Below are 19,881 nucleotides of genomic sequence, written 5' to 3' on the forward strand. Positions count from 1 at the left end.
ATATTAATTGTACTATTACTAATATGATGAACATCTGAAGAAGGTAAATTGTCTAAGTTGCCTGTACTTTCGGCGCGGTCAAATTCAAACGATGCTCCTGGACTTTCATTAAGATTCTTTTACAGGAGGTGGACTATCCAGCGTTGCAAATTTTAGTTGAATATCCACACATCCATAGCAACGAAAATTTCAGTGGTAGTGCGAATTTTTAGTTTTTTTACTTTATTCGTGTTGTCAATGACAGTGTGAATAAAGTGTTGCTACGAACATTTTATTCATCCTTTCGATTAAACTATTAGTAATAATAAGGTTTATTCTCCAACGGGACAAGCCCAATTACAGGAAAATTATAATAACAACAAAGTATAAAGGTACATACAACATAAGTAAAATTCTACATATAAAAACTAAATAGGCTGTAACAAAATAAAATGCATAGCTATTATAAACCGAACACAGCAGTAACATATTTTAAAATATTTCTTTGTGAGTGAAAATAAACATCAAATTCATTCGGTATTCTATTATAATTATACGACATGATCGTAATTGCTGATTTAACAAGTGTGTTGGTTCTATTTGAATCATAATAAAATGAGTGCTGTAATCGTGAATTTATTCTTGGGACAAGAAAATTTAATTTAGATAATAACCAACAGCAATCAATTTTATTATTTAATAATCCCTGAAGAAAATTAATACTAAATGATATCCTACGTGTAGACAAAGAACTAAAATTAAATCTAGAGAGTAAAATTGAGTTGTCTATACCCCTTATAGGATAAACACCATCTTCTAAAAAAACTAATAAATTTCAAGAACTTCCTTTGCACTGACTCAATATTACTTATGTGAACATTATACCGGGTGTCTGGAAAATGGCGGATTAACTCTCCGCTACGCTCTTAACAATCAACTGGTGAGTCTAGGAAAAATAGTACAAAAATCCTTCTCACATTTTGGTGGAGTTATAACGATTTTAAAATTGGTTCTTTTGCTACGTTTAACAACTAAACAGCTCATTCATTATCACAATAACTAGTAATAAAACTTTCAGTTAATATTTTTCTCGCCCATGATTATGTTTAATTACCATTTCAGTTAGATTGCACAAAGATATGGCTGTGTTGTTTTTGTAATAATTTGATAAAATTCCGTTTGACAACAATGTTTGCCTGATATAAAGCGAAGGTGGATTTCAGTTACCATCGTTACTAAGAAACCAGAAAGTAAGCTGGATGTTATCACGCATTAGGGGTGTGCAGTGCTGCCAATTTTACTTTTATAAAATTACGTTTTTTTCGTAATGTACATCATAAAGAATTTTTTTATAATTTTTTTAGGACTCCCGAAACCCCCTTGTATAACGTACTGAAGAGTTAATCCGCCATTTTCCAGACAGGCGGTATGCTGGATACCAGATAAGACTGCCATATTCCAATTTAGATCTTACTATTGAATAATAAAGAAGGATAATGGTTTTTATATTCGAAAAATCTCTGCAATTTCGGCATATAAAGCCGTATCATTTGAATGCATTTTGTACTGCGTCGTTAATATGGTACACAAATGTAAAAGATTCATCAAAAATTATACCTAAATCTTTGATCTTTTGAGATCTGTTCACCATCGATCCTGTAGGAATACAACACAGAAACTTTTTTTTAGTATATGATATAACAAACCATTTTAATACATTTAAATACAATTTATTTAGGACACCTGCAAACTCTCACAATCTAATTGAATTAATCTTAACGTATATTTTCAGATCATCTGCGAAGAGTAACTTATCGTTATTGATAAAGTCGGGTAGATCATTGACAAATAGTAAAAATAGAAGAGGACCTAAATTTGAACCTTGAGGAATCCCCGAAGTTGGAGTAAATGGTTCAGACCAGAAATTCCGATATCTCACTGAATGTTGCCGAGTCATATATGAATATAACAAACTGGAAAGAGATTTCGAAAAACCAAGAACTGACAATTTATTTAGTAGAATGTGATGATCTGTGCGGTCAAAAGCCTTGGCAAAGTCCGTATAAATCACATCAACCTGTCCTCTATTATCGAGAGTTTCCGAAATAAATTGCGTAATGCACCCCAAATTTGTTATTGTCTGGTTCACAAAACCATGTTGGTAAGGAGAGATAATGTTTGATAGTTGAATACATCTGGTTATACAAATATGATTAAAAATTTTTTGCAAAGTTGCACAATATAGAAATGGGTCTGTAGTTATTTATTTGAGCAGGATGACCTTTTTTAAGAACTGCAGTTGCACAGGCTTTCTTCCATATTTTGGGAAATTCATTATTCTTTATTACTAGATTAAATAATATAGAGGAGTAACAAGTATGGAGGCACAATCGCGTAATAGAAAACTCGGTATCCCATCAGCGCCGGAAGTTAAGTGTTTTTGCTACGTTTTAATGCACTTATAATTTCTTTTCCACTAATATGTGAAACTGTCACCACTTCATTTGATATATATTTAATTTCGGGGGTACATACATAATTAGGATCTGAGACAGTATACACAGATTGAAAATATTCTTTAAATGCGTTTACTATATCATGGGGTGATGTGAATTCTGCTCCATTGAGGTCGACACATCCGGGTATTCTTGTCCTGCGCTTTTTACTATTTACAAATGTCCAAAATTGCTTTGGATCATCATAAATTGAATTTTCAATATTAGTTATATAATTTCTATAGCTCTGTTCTATGAGAAGTTCACAATAACTCGTACGGGCTTTTTTAAAGAGATTGTAGTAGTAGGGTGATTTGTAACGTTTGTATCTAGCAAAGGCAACAGACTTAAATTGAATCGATCGAATTACTTCCTGAGTAAACCATGGAGGATAAAACGAGGTACGCGAAGGTTTTTTACGAAACTTTGGCACCGTAAGGTTAAATATTTCATACAATTTGTTGTATAATTTTGTACATGATTCCTCTGTAGTTGTATGCTTATTTAGAAAGGACCAATCGGTGTTTAAGAGCATATCATACATTAAGGGAAGATTTGCTTTTTTAAAATTCCATTGATCAGTATTGTCATTGATATCAAAACTGCGTTCATGTCCGAATAAGGAAAATTCCAAGAGTAAAGTTGAGTGGTGTTTATCCTCTTCCACTAGAGAAATATTGTTTTAATAGCGAGATTTAATATACAAAATGATCATTTTATTAGTAGAAATTGGAAAAAATATATTTATTGCATCGCCATCCAACGACGAAAAAATCGTTACTGTAGCCTGTCAACATTGCTGTCAGTTTCATGTTGGTACTTTGTCTTGTGACATCCACTGGCTTTGAATTAATTCTCACTCATTCAAATATAAGATTAATAAACCTTTCACCCCATTTATTAGATTTCTACTCTCGACGACAGTGTACCTAACAGTATTTAGTATGAAAGGTCTTTGGTGAGTAGAAGAAATGTGGCTAGTTTAATGTTCATTCAAAAAATAGTTAATAGCTCAATTAGGAGTGAATATTTAGTTAATCAAATAAAAATAGTTGCTCCTAGGGCTGTAAGCAGATTGCCACTTACCTTCTTCTATAACATTCTGTTACGTTTGACCTGGCGAATAAAATTGGCGTAGATTAAAACTCAACAATTTAATCCTTAATACCTCGAGTTTACACGACTAATAACTGTTACAGCAATTATGTACAGGATGCATTCGTTCACTCAACTTGCTGACTGGCCTCTACTAAATAATGGTTCCCGACGGTGGCCTCTCTTTAAAATCCCTGCATTTCTCAAAACTGATCTCGAACGCCGCTTCTAGGTTTTTTCTAGACCCCGCAATCGGGACTTCCGGTAGATGGCTCCAGATTTGTCTTTATGCGAATGCCGCGTTCGCGTACGATGAGTCCTCCTGGTGTACGGCCAGAAAACTCTCGACGGCCATAAGCGTCGTACCGGGGCGGCGTAAGGGTGTATTTCGTAACAATACCAAAGACTCTTCACAATTACAACTCGCCAATATTAAACTGTTTCAAATTATGTAATTGTATTCAAAATAAAATTGACATTTTTCATGATGATTTGAGAGGTTGAATATTATTTTTATGTTTTTATTATTATTATTAGTTGTAATTATTTTCTCCATTTATTTATTTTTTTTTTGCATTAGTTATCAATGTATGATTTCTATCTCTATATGGACCTTCTGTCTGTTGGGAAAATAAAACCCATTATTATAGTGTTTATCACGCCCGACCAGCAATTGAGAGACCGAGGTTCGAATACAGGTGAACGGCCCCCGCTTCTTTCTATTACTACAAAATTAAAAATGTGTGGTCAACAACAAGCAGGTAGGTAAAAACCGCAAGTCTGATAAAATAAAAATATATGTTTTTTTGTTAACACCACACCATTAAAACGAAATTAATTTTTGAATTATTATATAGTCTTATCAACACACTGATATTCCTGTAGCACATTATTAATAAATAATTAAAGCTGTAGTTAGTCAGCGGCGTGAAAATTTATTGTACAGATTATTTTGATTAATGGTTAAATTAAAAAATGTTATATTAGTAACCTGGCACCTTATGGAAAATTTTAGATTGTTATGGATTGCCAGACAATTTTAATGATAGAGAGCGGTGAAATTGCTGAAGGTGGTGGTCCGACACATCTGTTAGAAAATAAAACAGGATTGTTCTACAAACTTCTATCATTAAGTATGTTCACCTACTAATTCCGGCACAAAATTTTAAAGTTGTAACATTTGGATTTTGTTATCAATTAAGTCTTTACTATGAACTATTCTTCTAATAATGCTCTGTAGTCTTTTTGTGTACTTTTTGTCTTGGTTATTTATGTAAATACTATATCTAGAAGGATGTATATTAATTGATTGCTTTTCCAAAAACACTTCAGTAGTAAAAACTATAAAAAACATTACTGAGACAAATGAAGCAGCGTACATTAAACGTTTTGGAACACCTCTTTCAAACAAATTAATTATTTTATTATATTGGTGATCGTGAACAGTTATTAATAATTAACTTCATTTTCTTGTTCTGCTCCGTACAACTAATCTCGTTTCTTGGTTGTTGCCGCACCTATAACTAATCATTCTTACGATTCTTCTACTTAGTGGAGGAAATTTTATTGCTCTAGCCTGTATTTGCAAAACCTACCTAAATCTGTGCCAGTGACATATTATAATAATAAGGCCATTAATTATTGTTTATCCTTGGCATTAAATTTTTACCGTCTAAGTAACCGTCAATTACTATCAATCCTATCTACGTAAATTTAAATTTTTGATAACGAATTACTGCTTATTCTTTGAAGGCATAACAGAAAATTTAAACAGTCTTAATAATTCAGTAAGAATTGTCACTGCTATTATTACTTCTGTCTACCAACCTGTTGTTATTGTTTTTGAAATGTATAAAAAAAAGGCAGAAGAAAGGCAAAATAACCCCAGACAAAAAGCAAATATAATTTCTAAATTAACTTTTTGGTTATTAATTAATTGAAACTAATTTATTTAAATCTCCCATGGTTCTATTTAAGGTACACTTACGACTTGTTTAAAACAGGATTTAAACGAGAACTCGAAGAAAAAGATTTGTACGAAGTGGTTCCTCAGCTGAACACATCCGAACTAGGTGATCGTGCAGAACACGAATGGAACCAATATAAAGAAGATAAGAATGCTATGTTTTTAGTTTTGTGGAAAATGTATGGCAAGTATTACTGTATACTTAGTATGACCATGCTTTTTACTGTAGCGCTCAAGTAAGTCCATTTTTATAATTAAAAAACGAATTTAGTGTGTGCTTTTAGCGTTATCCGTCCCATTATCATTGGAAAATTGGTTTTCTTTTTCACTCCCGGACAACAAAGTTTAACTAAAATGAATGCTTTGTTCTACACTGTACTTTTGTTTATACTTCAATTAGTTGACGTGATTTGTAGACAAAATTATTTTTTCTTAACAGAAACTTTAAACATCAAGATTCGCACAGCATTTTGTTCATTGATTTACCGAAAATTTCTTAAACTTCCAGTAAGTCACTTACGTTACATTACATTTGGCAATGTAGCAAATCTGATAACAAGAGACGTCAGTGTATTCGAACAGTTCTTCTTTACTTTCACTTACGCTTCGACTGGGTTCGTAACTGCTATAATTTCTTGCTGCAACATGTATCGACGTATTGGTTTACCAGCTATCGTGGCCATCCTTGCATTTGCTGTATTTATTCCACTTCAGGGTACGTATCTACGAATTAATATAGAAGACATTTATGAAAATTGATAATCAACATAAGTAAACTAAAATTTGAGAAAAACTGACATTCTTTATGTCGATTTGGGTTGTCACCTATAAGTTTATGGATTGTGTAGTAACCTAACAATTTTTGAAAGCTTAAATATCATGAATAAATATTATTAAAGTAGCTTAATTAATTAAACATTCAGTACTTTATAACTTTACTGGATATTTGTATAAAACTTAGAAATATATTTTTTTACGGACTGACTATTCGTACACACAGTATGTACGAATAACTACAGCGTTATCTATCGTACATACAGTGTGAACGAATAGTACGCGCGCTGTTCAAATGATACCAACACTTGTTCACACCATTTGTTTACTCTACTGTGAATATTCTGTAGCTTGATTGCGTTGAATATTTAATGATCATCGTCAAATGCTTAGAGATTTTGTATATTGGTATCATTCAGTAATTATACGTACTAACACAAGTCGAACAATTGTTTTACAGATAACCTCAAAGTTTTTGGCGCCACAAATCTTTGCAACTTACCTCCAAACTCCAGGTCAAATTTAATTATTTTTATAAGTGTTACACATCTTTTCTAAAACAATGTGGTATAGTTATGCTCTTATAAATCTGTGGCTACAAATCGCAAAATAGATCCAAGTGACAAAGAAGAAAAAGCTGTGTTATGTTAAATACAAGCAAAATCGTGACCCTGAAAGGCATTAGAAATAAATCCAAGATACTAAGTGGTACTTCTATGTACTAACATAAGAAACAAAACACAACAAAATAGTACTAACAGACTTAATTTTTATTTTTTGTACAAAATAATTTTTTTCAAAAAAATTAACTTTAAAATGAAACAATGGAACTACTTACTATTTTAATGAAAATTATAAGAAGGAAAAAAAAACATAGTTTAAATAGTAGAACATCTCGAAGTGTTCAGTATCATACTAAAGATTCTCGTTTTCATTGCAAACAGTACAAAACCAATCACCTTTCGGCTTTCACTTGATACGGGCACATTTCTTATGGCATCGGGACAGACATGCCGCACAAGAAATAGTACTGATTCCATTCGACATCTTGTTGCAAATTCTGCCGTGTCAGTTCTTGATTTTTTTGCAGTTATCAAAAATCGGAGTAGAGCGGAATAACCGGGTGCTGAAAAATCTTTTTGGACTAAAGATACATGCACTTCATTTTCAAAAATTTCTGATTTGATTAATTTTGGCTCAGCAAGTAAATGGGAAGCAGTATATTTAATAGTGGCTTCGTAAACCAATCCATTCAAAAATCAACTTCTTTTTTTCATAATCTAATTTTAAGCTGTATTTTTTTGGAACCGCAGAAGTTTGTCTTTTTCTTTTTACTTCTATAGCCGTTAACAAGTGACCCTTAGGGCGCCCACAACGAACCATTTTTGGAGGAAGTTTTGTTGCTTTTAATTCAGACACAATTTCTTCATTTAGGTTGGTTTTGGACGATGGAACAATAGTTCTTTTTGTCAGAGGAGACTCGTGCATTTTCTCTAAAGAGGAACTAGGTACAATATCACATTTTTCACTTTGATTGTACGAAATGGTATTACTAGTAGATTTCTGTGTATAGACTTCTTGGTTAGCAAATAATTTTGTATTCGTTAATTCAATAGCATTCCCTACGCCATCACAGTCTTTATTTTGAAGCATTTGTTTTTCTATTATTTCCTAACTTGTGTTTGTTGCAGTTTCTTGGTGTTCATTATCCTGATGTTTACATTGTGTATCACTGCATTTTGACATTGGGTCCGCGTATTTTTTATTAGTTTTTTGCTGTTATTGTTTATTTCTTCCAATGAATTATTTTGACTTTCATTCAACTCTTCCAGGTAAATAACTTGTTCTTCCAAATTTTTTTCACTATGTGAATAAACATTTTCCTCTAAGCATTTCGTTTTGTTCAGTGACTGCATTTTCAGACGAACTTGCCACTTCACATATAAGTACCTGTTTATTCATTTCGCAATAACTAAGAAGCAATTTAACGTCTTCCATTTTTTGCTTATATTTTTCAGTCCCAAACTCTCACATAACAACGGCAAGTCTAGAACATAATTTTGATGCTCCTGCATAATTTTTGTTAGCACTAATAGCTGTAGGTGTTCGAGTTGCGAAATCCAACATTGTTATTTGTTTGCACGCATGATTTGCATATAGATTTTCAATATTGCTAGACGCTCTGTGATGACTTAAATAAAAATTCTTCTTCCAACGATTAAGCACCAAATTTTCGTCATACGTATTCAAACCCACTTTTTCTCTTAAGGCCAAAATTGTGACAACATGGCAATAGCATTTGATTAGAAAAACTGCAGTCACATTTATCCATTTTTACTTTTATTTCTTGATTTGCATTTTTTTTTTAATATATATTCTTCTTGTTCGTTTAGTTCTAGATTTTCCTTAATTTTGTATCTTACCATAAAAGAAAATTGCTGCAGTAAATGCTTCCAAGCAAAAGGTGTAATTAATTGTGATATTTCCATTGATAAGTATCCCGTTTAAATTCAATTATTTCCCGCTTAAAGAGTAAATCGTGAACTTCTTTATCTCTTTCAATTCGCAATGAAGATAACACCTTCTTGAAATCAGTGAAAAACTGGTCCAAAGAAGACAGTTTTTCAATACCTGCTTTCAGCTTTTGATTAATATTTTCTAATCTATTGGTTGTATAGTTTCCAAATGTTAGGCAATGACGACGATATGCACAGACCCACTGCTCCTTTATGTCGTGCCAATTTTTCTCATAATATGCTGTAACTTTGGGAAAATTGAAACTTATTAAACTCTGGTATAATTCTATATACCCTTCGTCACTATGACTATATGTTATCCTCTGTATCAAACTCAGGCACTGTTCTCTTTGAGCAGACGAAATTTTCATTTTATCCACAGTAATTTCCCTTCGAAACATCTTTAGGGTGTGGTACAAGCATAAGAACAGCCTAGAATCTGGAAATTCCTGCTTAAAAATGTGACGTTCCTTCATGTCCTTATCAGTGAAAATAGTTTTTGTTGCCTCCCAGTTTGCATTTTCTTTTTTGAATAACTGAATCACTTCGCCTAAAGTAATTTCGTCCTCATCAACCACCAAAAAAGAACACACAATTTCACTACATCCATTTCCATCAACAGTGAGTAGTAGGTACAGCGGCATTCTCAGGTTATTGAGTTTGTAGGTGCCATCACACATTAATATTTCCGCAAAGTACTTGAACATTTGTTTCATTGTCTTACTTTGGTACTAAATTGCTTTTAGATTTTTGTCGCTACTTCGGAAAATGTTGACTGAGTCTCATTCTTGAATAAGTTTCGGGATAATTTCTTCGAGTTTGTTTGTGTTTAATGGTGCTTTAGCAATTGACTTTATATTTCTAATGTCTTTCAGGGTTACTATTTGGTTTTTTTTTTGACATAATATAGTTTTGTGCGTCTTTTGAATTGGTTTTCATTTGCATAAGATTCATTTCTTCTTTGTCACTTGGATCCAGTTTGCGATTTCTAGCCATAAATTTATAAGAGGATTCTTCAAGTCTGTTATTATGCTTATTGTTAATTTCTGTAATGCACAACTGATGATTATCGTTAATACTTATTTTTATCCTTGCATCGTTTTGTGTCTTGTCTGGCCGCTTGATTTACTCTTAAAATTTGTCCCTCCTTTGGCGCATGCATAATCAGTTTTGTAATATTGCACGTCATCACTACAGTTAGCGGCCTTTCTCTTCTTTTTCTTCTTTGCTTCGGAAATTGTTATATTACTTCTCTTGTAAAAATGTATATAATTCTTGTCTTCGTAATTTTTTAAAATTAGTGCTGACTCTTCGTAAATTTCGAAAGTTTTTCCGACTGTTAACATATTCTAACTTTACTCTCTTGTTATTGAAAAGATGTGCAGTACTTGCAGAAATTATTAAACTTGATTTGGAGTTTCAAGGTACATTGGGAACATTTGTGGCGGCAAAAGTTGGAGGTTATGCTTATATCTGCAAAGCAATGATTGGACTTGTGTAGTTACTGAATGGTACTAATATACACGCACATACCTTTTATCAATTTGATGATGGTCACTAAATAAGTATTTAAGGAAACTAAACTGAAAAATAGGCACAGTAACTGAGTAAAGAGTAAACAAATGCTGCCAACAGGCGTCAGAATCTTTCGTGTGTGGGCGTACATTTGTGTGTACGAATAGCGTTACAGTTATTCGTACACACTGTGTGTATGAATAGCGCTGCAGTTATTCGTACACACTGTGTGTATGAATAGCCCTTGTACTATTAGTACATAATGTGTATACGAATAGTCACTCCGTTTTTTTTTATCAGGGAAGATGAAAATGGTTACTTTAATTTATTGGGGAGATTTGGGGTATACAGGTGCTCTCAAGTTGAGACATTTTAACACGTGTTGCTATGCCTCATTCTGGAGAGATTTCGCTTAAATCACGTCAGTAAAATTTGTAGAACCATTGATTCCATCTTTTTGAAAATTTACTTGTACTGAAGAGCATTGATAACAAAGTTTCAAGTAAAAATCGCAATAAAAATATTTTGCCTCGTACAAACATTGTCACCTCCTTTTATTTTCTTATAGGTGGAACCTCGAAAAAATCTGAAACACGTGTTTCATTATGTGTATTGAGGAGTATTAACACGAATTCCACGTAAAGATTTACAATAGAAACATTTTTTCTATACAAACTTCGCCAAGGCGTTTCTAATTTGCAGACCACAGTTTATCTTGCAGACTGGGGGTTAAAAATGCTCCAATCAAGTTAAAACTCGACATTTGCTTATTTCTCAATACGAAGATTGTTGATACAAAATTTCAACCCGTTCGAAGAAACCGTTAAAAACTACCCCCACAACAAATTTGCAGACTGGTGCTTAAAAATACTCGTACTCTAATCAAGTCAAAATTTGACATTTGCTAGTTTTTCAATACGGGGATTATTGATGCAAAATTTCCGTCTATTCGGAGAATAGGGGTTAAAAATACTCCAGTCAAGTCAAAACTCGACATTTGCTTATTTATCAAAACGAGGATTGTTGATACAAAATTTCAATACATTCGGAGAAATCCTTAAAAGAAACAAACTAGGGATTAAAACAGCGCCGGACTGGCTCGCCCGGCTATCCGGCGATCACCCTAAAAGCTCAGGGTCCCTAACGAATCACTTCAAAAAATTATTTTATTATTTAAATTTAATTTAGTTTTTTTAATTTATTTTTTTATTATTTTATTGTTAATTATTAATTAATTAATTAATATTTAAATTTAAAAAATATATAAATATCGAATATAGGAGTATTTGTTATAGATATGTGAATTGCGATAATTTGAGTTCATGTTTATCACTGTTAGATAATAATCAGTTGCTACTATGTAAGAATGCATAAGTTCGGCATTTTTTCGTCCAGTCTCTCATTCTATGGTGTGTTTTTACACGTCATTTTTGTTGTTGACTTGGTTCATTCAGTACATACTATATGCTGGTTTTTAGTTCTTTGAGGTAGAATTAAACTTTCATCATCAGTCAAAAAATACAAAGTGGTGTCCAGAAGAGAAAATTTGAAATTCATAGGAAACAAAATCTTAAAGATATTTTAAAGAAAATTAGAGACATTTTTAATTTCTGAGAAACCTAACGTAAAAAAAAGACGTTTTGAGAGAAAGTTTAAATTAATAATAGGAAGCTCAAACTTAATTTTATTTGAATTTCAAAAAGAACCCAGAAAAGTGCTAATTTCTTAATTAATTATTATTAATGGGAAAACAGATAAAGATCCGTTATAGTCAATACGAGGCAAAACTGTCTTCATATGTAGGTCTTACAACCTTTGGATGGTGTCCACGTCCATTTCTCTAACTTTCTGGTAATTTGTTCTTGTAAATTGGCTTCCCAGCCGTTGTTGTAAACCTTTCTACTTAGTATTGCCCGAATTTTGTTTTCGATTGTTCGCACTGGGGGCACTATGGGGGGATTATCTTAGGTACAAAATTTATATTATTTCTTTCTAACCAATCCCTGGACATTGTAGTATAATGGCATCTTGCTAAATCTGGTCAAAATATTACATCGCCGTTATTATGGTGTTCCCATATATTGTTATGTATTGACCGCGTCACTTCTAATACGGCCAATGAATGGTGCTGAACCGCGAGCCGAAGATGTAGCCCATGAAACCAAAATTTTATCTTCAAACTTTGCCTTCGACTCACTTTTATTTGTAATTTCTTCTATCTTGTTTGTATAAAATCCATCCTTCCATCTCTGAATAGGCAAACGTAAAATATTTTTCATCGCCCAGTACAATCACACGATTGTCCAAAAAATTATGAATTCTCAATAGCCGGCAACATCTGAGAATTCTCTCTAACTGCGATGCTGTATGTTTTGAACATTTAGCTCTTTTGCTGTCTCTCAAATTGTCGCTCTGTTTCTGTTATTTTGTTAAATTAAATTTAATTCTGTGTTTATTTGTCTTCTTTTTTTGCTAATTTATATATTATGTGTCCATAGTGAATAGTTCTTTAATGAAATAACGATCACTAGTTAAATTAATAATTTTTAAAGTTTGGTTTTGCGAAATTTTTTAGGGTGGCCGGTTTTTTTGCCGGTCAGTGTATATGCATTAAAATAAAGTTATAAAAGGTAACAAAACAATATTTTTCATAATTAAGAATGCATGTTAAGATCATTAGGTGATGTAGGAATTAGCTCGGTTTGCGCGAAGGTGGGGATAACACGACGACTGTAGCAATGAATCTTAACCAATTAAAAACTCAAGTAAATTTGCTGCTGCGGCTTTTATATGCTTTCTTATGAAATTATTTTTGTTTTGTGTCTAGTATCCCGCAAACGCTTTCGAGCACGCCACTGGAACAACCAGTTTTTCGGAGGACCTGGAAGAACCATTTATGACCCTAGTAGAAAGTTCGGTACCAGGCATTTTTTCAAACTATCTTCCCTCCTCTCATTCTACCTCTATGGTGCGCAGCTACTTTAGAAATATGTACTGTCTCTTTATATGTGTCTAAATTTTTTCTGCTACTTGTACTTTAAATGAATGTGAACTATCAATCATTTTTATAAGTTGCTTCAAGGTGACTAAAATTTAACATGAGAATTTACCTCAGGTAGTTTTAGCCAATAAAAACGCTTTATTTTTAAAAATTCGACCAATCAGATTCATAGAAAAAAAATTATTTCGAAAATTTTTTTGGCTTAAAAAATTATCGCGATAATTTTTTTATGTCAATAAGTCAAATAACTCAAAACATTGTTGATTTATTTTGAACTGTCAGAATTAAATATAAAAGTACACTTATTATAATTATAGGTACTATTAGAAGACGCCTTCGCTTGCAGCTCATTGGTTGCAGATACGACAGTGTTCGATTCCTTTTCTTGCAAACGCATTTTCTTAATGATTTGTTCATGGTGTTCTGTGTCAATTTCCAAATAAGGCGCCAGTGAACTAGTACTAGCATGACCTGTAATTTTTATAATTTGTTGTTCGTCAAGTCCAGATTTTGCCAGGTGTGACACAGCCGTAGCTCTGTTGGAGTGGTTGGTTATATTGATGTTACATACGTCTAAACCAATTTTTTCTGCTGCCAATTTGGTCCATTTTCCTATTTCGTTCTTGCCTACAGGACAATTTTTGTACCATGGGGAGTTGTCGTTTTGCCATTGCGGATTCGGAGTTAAAAAAAATCTCTCCGTAGTAATATTTGTGGTCCGTTTTGACGAAAGTTTCTTGAACAATCTAAATAAAAAATAGATACCATGAAAACCGCAACTGGAGTTGTTTGGCTGTATGAAACCTACCTTACGGGACAAATATTTAGGTCGTCCTTGTTAGCAATTAACCATTTACTGTTGGCCAAGGGTTTTGCACCTCCTTGTGTAGTTTTTGAAAACACCGAATTGTATTCTATTCTGCCAGTTTCCTCTCCCTTATTATTTTTTTCAATTTTAAAGTAATGGAGTAGACAATTAGCCGCCTCCCCACCACGCCATGCAAGTTCATACGCTGAAATTTGGTAGAATTTCTTTTGTAAACCGGCTGGTGTGTCCTCGTTCCAAGCTGTCACCATTTTTCGTATTTCATCACCAGAAAGAACTGTTGAACTACTTCTTCTTTTTTTTAATGAACTTTGCAAAGTTTTTCGTTTAGCATCACGAGCCCTTCTTGCTTCGTTAAACGTTGAGTCAGAACATTGATTAAATACATATAGATAGACCCATGCTATTGTTTGGAGCGAACAGGCCAACGGCCGGCGAACAAGAGATGGCGCACCAACAGTCGGCCGTCAAACGCCGGCGAAAAGCTTGGACACCAATCGCGCGTGTAGATAACCCAAATCGCAGCAACAATACATTTAATAAAGCTACCACTCGACAGAGGGTGACGAAAACAATGTGTAAAAATCTCATAGTAAGCATTTATATAATTTGCAACGTTGCCAGATGAGCCTAGCACAACTTTGCCGTTATTTCTAGTCGATTAGATTTTATTTCGTTTAAAAGTTTCTGGTGAATAAATGGAATTATTATAATGAATAAACAATACAAACAAATTATTACTTGTTATTTTAAATACTTGTTAGTGTTGATGAAAACATAAATGGTAATTAAAGTTATTCTAAATACGGTCCGGTCCGGTAGCTCAAATTTTACAGTACGAGTGATATGTTTCAGGACGAGTAGGTAGCCGAGTCTTTAATTTCGAAACGAGTACTGCGAAAAGAGTTACCGGACGTATGTTATGTATTTTATTTCATACTGTCAACATACTTTTTTATTCGATAAAATTATTATTATTTTGAGAAAAAATCCAAATCGAGTCACTTTTTCTCACATCGTTAGCAACCGCTCTTTGGTAAATGTTTTAATTTGTTTACTCGTGCAAATCAGCATCATATGTTTAAACACATAGTACTTATAACACTTTACAGGACTTATTGTTTTGTATAATCCGACTCGATGGACGAATGTTTTGTGCAATCCGTCTCGAAGGACCAATGTTTGTGCAACTCGGCTCGTCCTACCAGTATTTTTTGTAAACTGGTTGATACATCAATGTGATACCGAATTGTACTTTGATATTGCTCCAAGGACCTTTGTTTTCTTGCGTGCAAGATAATAGACAGCGTTCGGTTTCGATGTTTAATACAGGACGGTTACAGAAGTACTAAATTTACATTTGTATTGACAATAACAGGTAAAGCAAAAGAGACCCAAAAGGGTCAGTGGCCGCTTCCGGAAATGGAACACTTGTCCTTTTTGGCTCAATTTTATCGGACTTGTCCGTTTTTTTGATTTTACCGGAATCGTTCGATCCACTAAAACGTCAAACTTGACATAGTATAAAGTAAAATAAATAAATTGTATTCAATTTTGACATGTAAACAAACGTTTATTTTGCCGTCAGTAGGCCACTAAAGCTTTGGTTTATCCGGCAGCACCATAAAATTTTTAAACCGCTAGCGAAATAAAATTTTTATTTTGCTGTTTTAAAACCATGGTTACCATTTCTGTAATTTCTCCAATGCCTTGCTGCTCTTTCCATCTAAGGAACTTTTGATACACTTTCTGATTTGCGCTTTTTTGGGAGCAAGTTTTGCCGTTGGAATCTTGCATGATTTTGCAATTTTTCGATAATTTTAGTTTATTTAAAATAAACAAACACCGTCGCCAGAGTCACATACTACACACACACACCTGATATTGTAACCTAAATTCTACGCATATAAAACTTTTATTTGGTCGCTGTCAATTCTGACGTTTCTCGAATGTGAACTTTGAATCACCAATTTTTTCACAATTTGGGACTTGGGGTTGTCAAAATTGAATAAAAGTTTGTATTACACTCGCGGTTAAAATGAATGTGTAACTCGTGGTCTTAAGGCGCTCGCGGCATACGCCGCTCTCGCCTTAAACTGGCCGCTCATTAAACATTCACTTTAACCGCTTGTATAATAAATAACTATTATGATGTAAATACAATTAAGTATATCGATAATTCGCTACTGAAAATTTATTGAAATATAATTTGTGTTAAAAAAAGATTTTTGTGGTTTTATGGTTTATTAACATAATTTACTTATTTGAAATTACATATTTTTAATACATAGCACAAGTTCTTGATATTCTTTATTTTTATTCCAAGTAATAATTGTGTTTCCTTTAGTTTTAATCAAGAAAATTTTTCGGTTATTATCTAACATACTTTTGTACATTAAGAAACTCCATTCCACGTCATAGGACGTTACAGGACAATATTTAAATAAATAAAGAAGTCGTTTTATGTGTTTTAAAATTCACTCTGATTTCCGGACTTTAGACTTTTTGGTGTTTCACTTCGGCACAAGAACTAGTCGTATCTCATAGAAAACAAACAGTGGAATATAGCGTATTGTACCTATATTTCATAGTAAAAATGTCTAAATTTTTTTATGAAGAGACAGACTGTTCTAGGAAACTTTACTAAATCTTTTCATTTACGAGCTATTGAAAGTCCGCCGGTCTCACTGATACTTCTTACTTGGCTCCTACGAATGAAGCGAAAAATGCACAGATTGAAAATATAGTAAATGGGGTAGTATGTATGCGTGATATGTCGTTAGACATTAAGTATTTTGCAAATAAAATTTATTTCATTGAAAACAGAAACAATAAAAAACATATCTGTACAAGTTTGGAATCGATATGGCCAGTTGTTTAGAATATGCAAATATGCTTTTGTTCGTATTTACAATTATTACGAAACAGGTTATCAAATAATCTATTTTCACATGGCGAGACTTTCAAGCGGCCGAAGAATTAAAAACCATAAATTTTCATTGAAGAAACAAACTCTTCCAAGAAAATTACCAAATCTTTTAGTTTACGCACTATTGGACGAGCACTCCTTAAAACGGTCAGTATACCTAATCGCATTATTCCATTGATACCTACCTACCGAAAACGTTGCCAGATGAGCCTAACACAAATTTGCGGATATTTCTCGTCAACCAGATATTATTTCATTTAGAAGTTTCTGGTAAATAAATGGGATTATTGTAATGAACACACAAAACAAATAAATTGTGATTATTATTTGTTGTTTTAACCCATTAGACGCTTATAGGCTTATAAGCATACTTTTCTTGAAAAATCGGTAATAAATTCAGTGAAACATCTTTGTGCCTTAATTCCTATTGGTAAACTGGGATTTTGAATAGAGGTCGCAGGAAAATTTTGTATGGTTTTATGGTTTATTTACATAATTTTCTTATTTACAATTAATGTTTTTGATATATAATACAAGTTCTTGATATTATTTATTTTAATTACATTTAATAAACCATAAAACCACAAAAATCTTTTTTTAACACAAATTATATTTCAATAAATTTTCAGTAGCGAATTATCGATACACTTAATTGTATTTACATCATAAAATTTATTTATTTTACTTCATACTATGTCAAGTTTGACGTTTTACTGGATCGAACTATTCCGGTAAAATCAAAAAAACGGACAAGTCCGATAAAATTGAGCCAAAAACACGGTGGTAGAAGAGACACTCTTCTACCTCCGTGGCCAAAAAGGACAAGTCTTCCATTTCCGGAAGCGGCCACTGACCCTTTTGGGTCTCTTTTGCTTTACCTGTTATTGTAAATACAAATGTAAATTTAGTACTTCTGTAACCGTCCTGTATTAAACATCGAAACCGAACGCTGTCTATTATCTCGCACGCAAGAAAACAAAGGTCCTTGGAGCAATATCAAAGTACAATTCGGTATCACATTGATGTATCAACCAGATTACAAAAAATACTGGTAGGACGAGCCGAGTTGCACAAACATTGGTCCTTCGAGACGGATTGCACAAAACATTCGTCCATCGAGTCGGATTATACAAAACAATAAGTCCTGTAAAGTGTTATAAGTACTATGTGTTTAAACATATGATGCTGATTTGCACGAGTAAACAAATTAAAACATTTACCAAAGAGCGGTTGCTAACGATGTGAGAAAAAGTGACTCGATTTGGATTTTTTCTCAAAATAATAATAATTTTATCGAATAAAAAAGTATGTTGACAGTATGAAATAAAATACATAACATACGTCCGGTAACTCTTTTCGCAGTACTCGTTTCGAAATTAAAGACTCGGCTACCTACTCGTCCTGAAACATATCACTCGTACTGTAAAATTTGAGCTACCGGACCGGACCGTATTTAGAATAACTTTAATTACCATTTATGTTTTCATCAACACTAACAAGTATTTAAAATAACAAGTAATAATTTGTTTGTATTGTTTATTCATTATAATAATTCCATTTATTCACCAGAAACTTTTAAACGAAATAAAATCTAATCGACTAGAAATAACGGCAAAGTTGTGCTAGGCTCATCTGGCAACGTTGCAAATTATATAAATGTTTAGTATGAGATTTTTACACATTGTTTTCGTCGCCCTCTGTCGAGTGGTAGCTTTATTAAATGTATTGTTGCTGCGATTTGGGTTATCTACACGCGCGATTGGTGTCCAAGCTTTTCGCCGGCGTTTGACGGCCGACTGTTGGTGCGCCATCTCTTGTTCGCCGGCCGTTGGCCTGTTCGCTCCAAACAATAGCATGGGTCTATCTATATGTATTTAATCAATGGTCAGAAAAAGGGTTGAACTTAATATTGTACTTGTAGTCGTACATTTCTTGGACTTCTTTGGCAACTACATTCCAAAGCGTCTTTACGACACACTTCTTATATTCCTCACCATTCTTACGCCTCATATTGTAGCCCCAATCTTTCAAAATGTTGGCGATTTCTTCAATGGATCTTTGATGGTCCAGTACATAATTTTTCTCCTGACAAAAGGCATTAAACTGTTTCCACGCAGATTTTTTTTATTTTTTTGTATTTTCTGGGATAGAATTAATAATTGCTTCATCAATAGTTTGAAAACAGGAACTTCCAAATCTCTTAGAAGTGCACATTTTTCTCGTACGTAAATTATTTTACTTTTAATAAAATTATTGTTTACGTGTCATTGCCATCGATACTAACTATATTGGCAACTTATTATTATTATTATTATTATTATTATTATTATTATTATTGAAATACGGGAACTCAACAGGTATGTAACCCATTTACCGAGATCCACAACTACCAAAAAGAAAACAAATTTAATGAAATAAATAAAACAAACAAAGAAACCCCAAACACATAGAAAGAACTAAATAGATAATTAAGATAGAGTTTGGAGTTTTTTTTTAATATCAGCTGGTTTGCAACAAAATATGTCAATAGTTTCTTCTACATTCAAATAGTTCAAAATTGCCAGATACAATGGCGAAGATTTTAACATATTAGTTCTAGAATGAGGGAGTTCAAAAATTCTGCCACTCCTTAAGTTGGATCTAGGCACACGTAAGTAAATTTGGCACAGGAGAGCAGGACAATTAATGCCATTATTAATAATGTTTGATAGAAGAACGATACTATCCACGCTACGTCTTTTTACCAGACTTGGCATTTGAAATCTAAATAGCAAAAGATCATTTG

At 33.0% G+C, this 19,881-nt stretch overlaps 1 protein-coding gene across 1 annotated transcript; it reads right to left on the minus strand.

Annotated features, from left to right (window-relative positions):
* Positions 1 to 13,606: 13,606 nt before the first annotated feature.
* LOC135137706 (uncharacterized) lies at positions 13,607 to 14,486 on the minus strand. The gene is made up of 2 exons (XM_064067424.1): positions 14,150 to 14,486; positions 13,607 to 14,087 (listed from the first exon to the last, which is right to left on the minus strand). The coding sequence occupies exons 1-2, from the start codon at positions 14,416 to 14,418 to the stop codon at positions 13,607 to 13,609; spliced, it is 750 nt and encodes a 249-aa protein (XP_063923494.1). The 5' UTR covers positions 14,419 to 14,486.
* Positions 14,487 to 19,881: the final 5,395 nt, after the last annotated feature.

The sequence above is a fragment of the Zophobas morio genome, unplaced genomic scaffold (assembly GCF_036711695.1).
Source record: "Zophobas morio isolate AGI-343-1 ecotype UQ-CSIRO unplaced genomic scaffold, CSIRO_AGI_Zmor_V1 ptg000029l, whole genome shotgun sequence".
In the NCBI taxonomy this organism is placed as follows: Eukaryota; Metazoa; Arthropoda; class Insecta; order Coleoptera; family Tenebrionidae; genus Zophobas; species Zophobas morio.

What these genes read in the sequence shown, in the direction of transcription:
- LOC135137706 (XM_064067424.1), bottom strand. Translation starts at nt 14,418, where the DNA reads ATGGTGACAGCTTGGAACGAGGACACACCAGCCGGTTTACAAAAGAAA. An exon ending in CTAAATATTTGTCCCGTAAG is followed by an intron (nt 14,088 to 14,149) that starts GTAGGTTTCATA and finishes TTTTTTATTTAG; the next exon opens with ATTGTTCAAGAAACTTTCGT.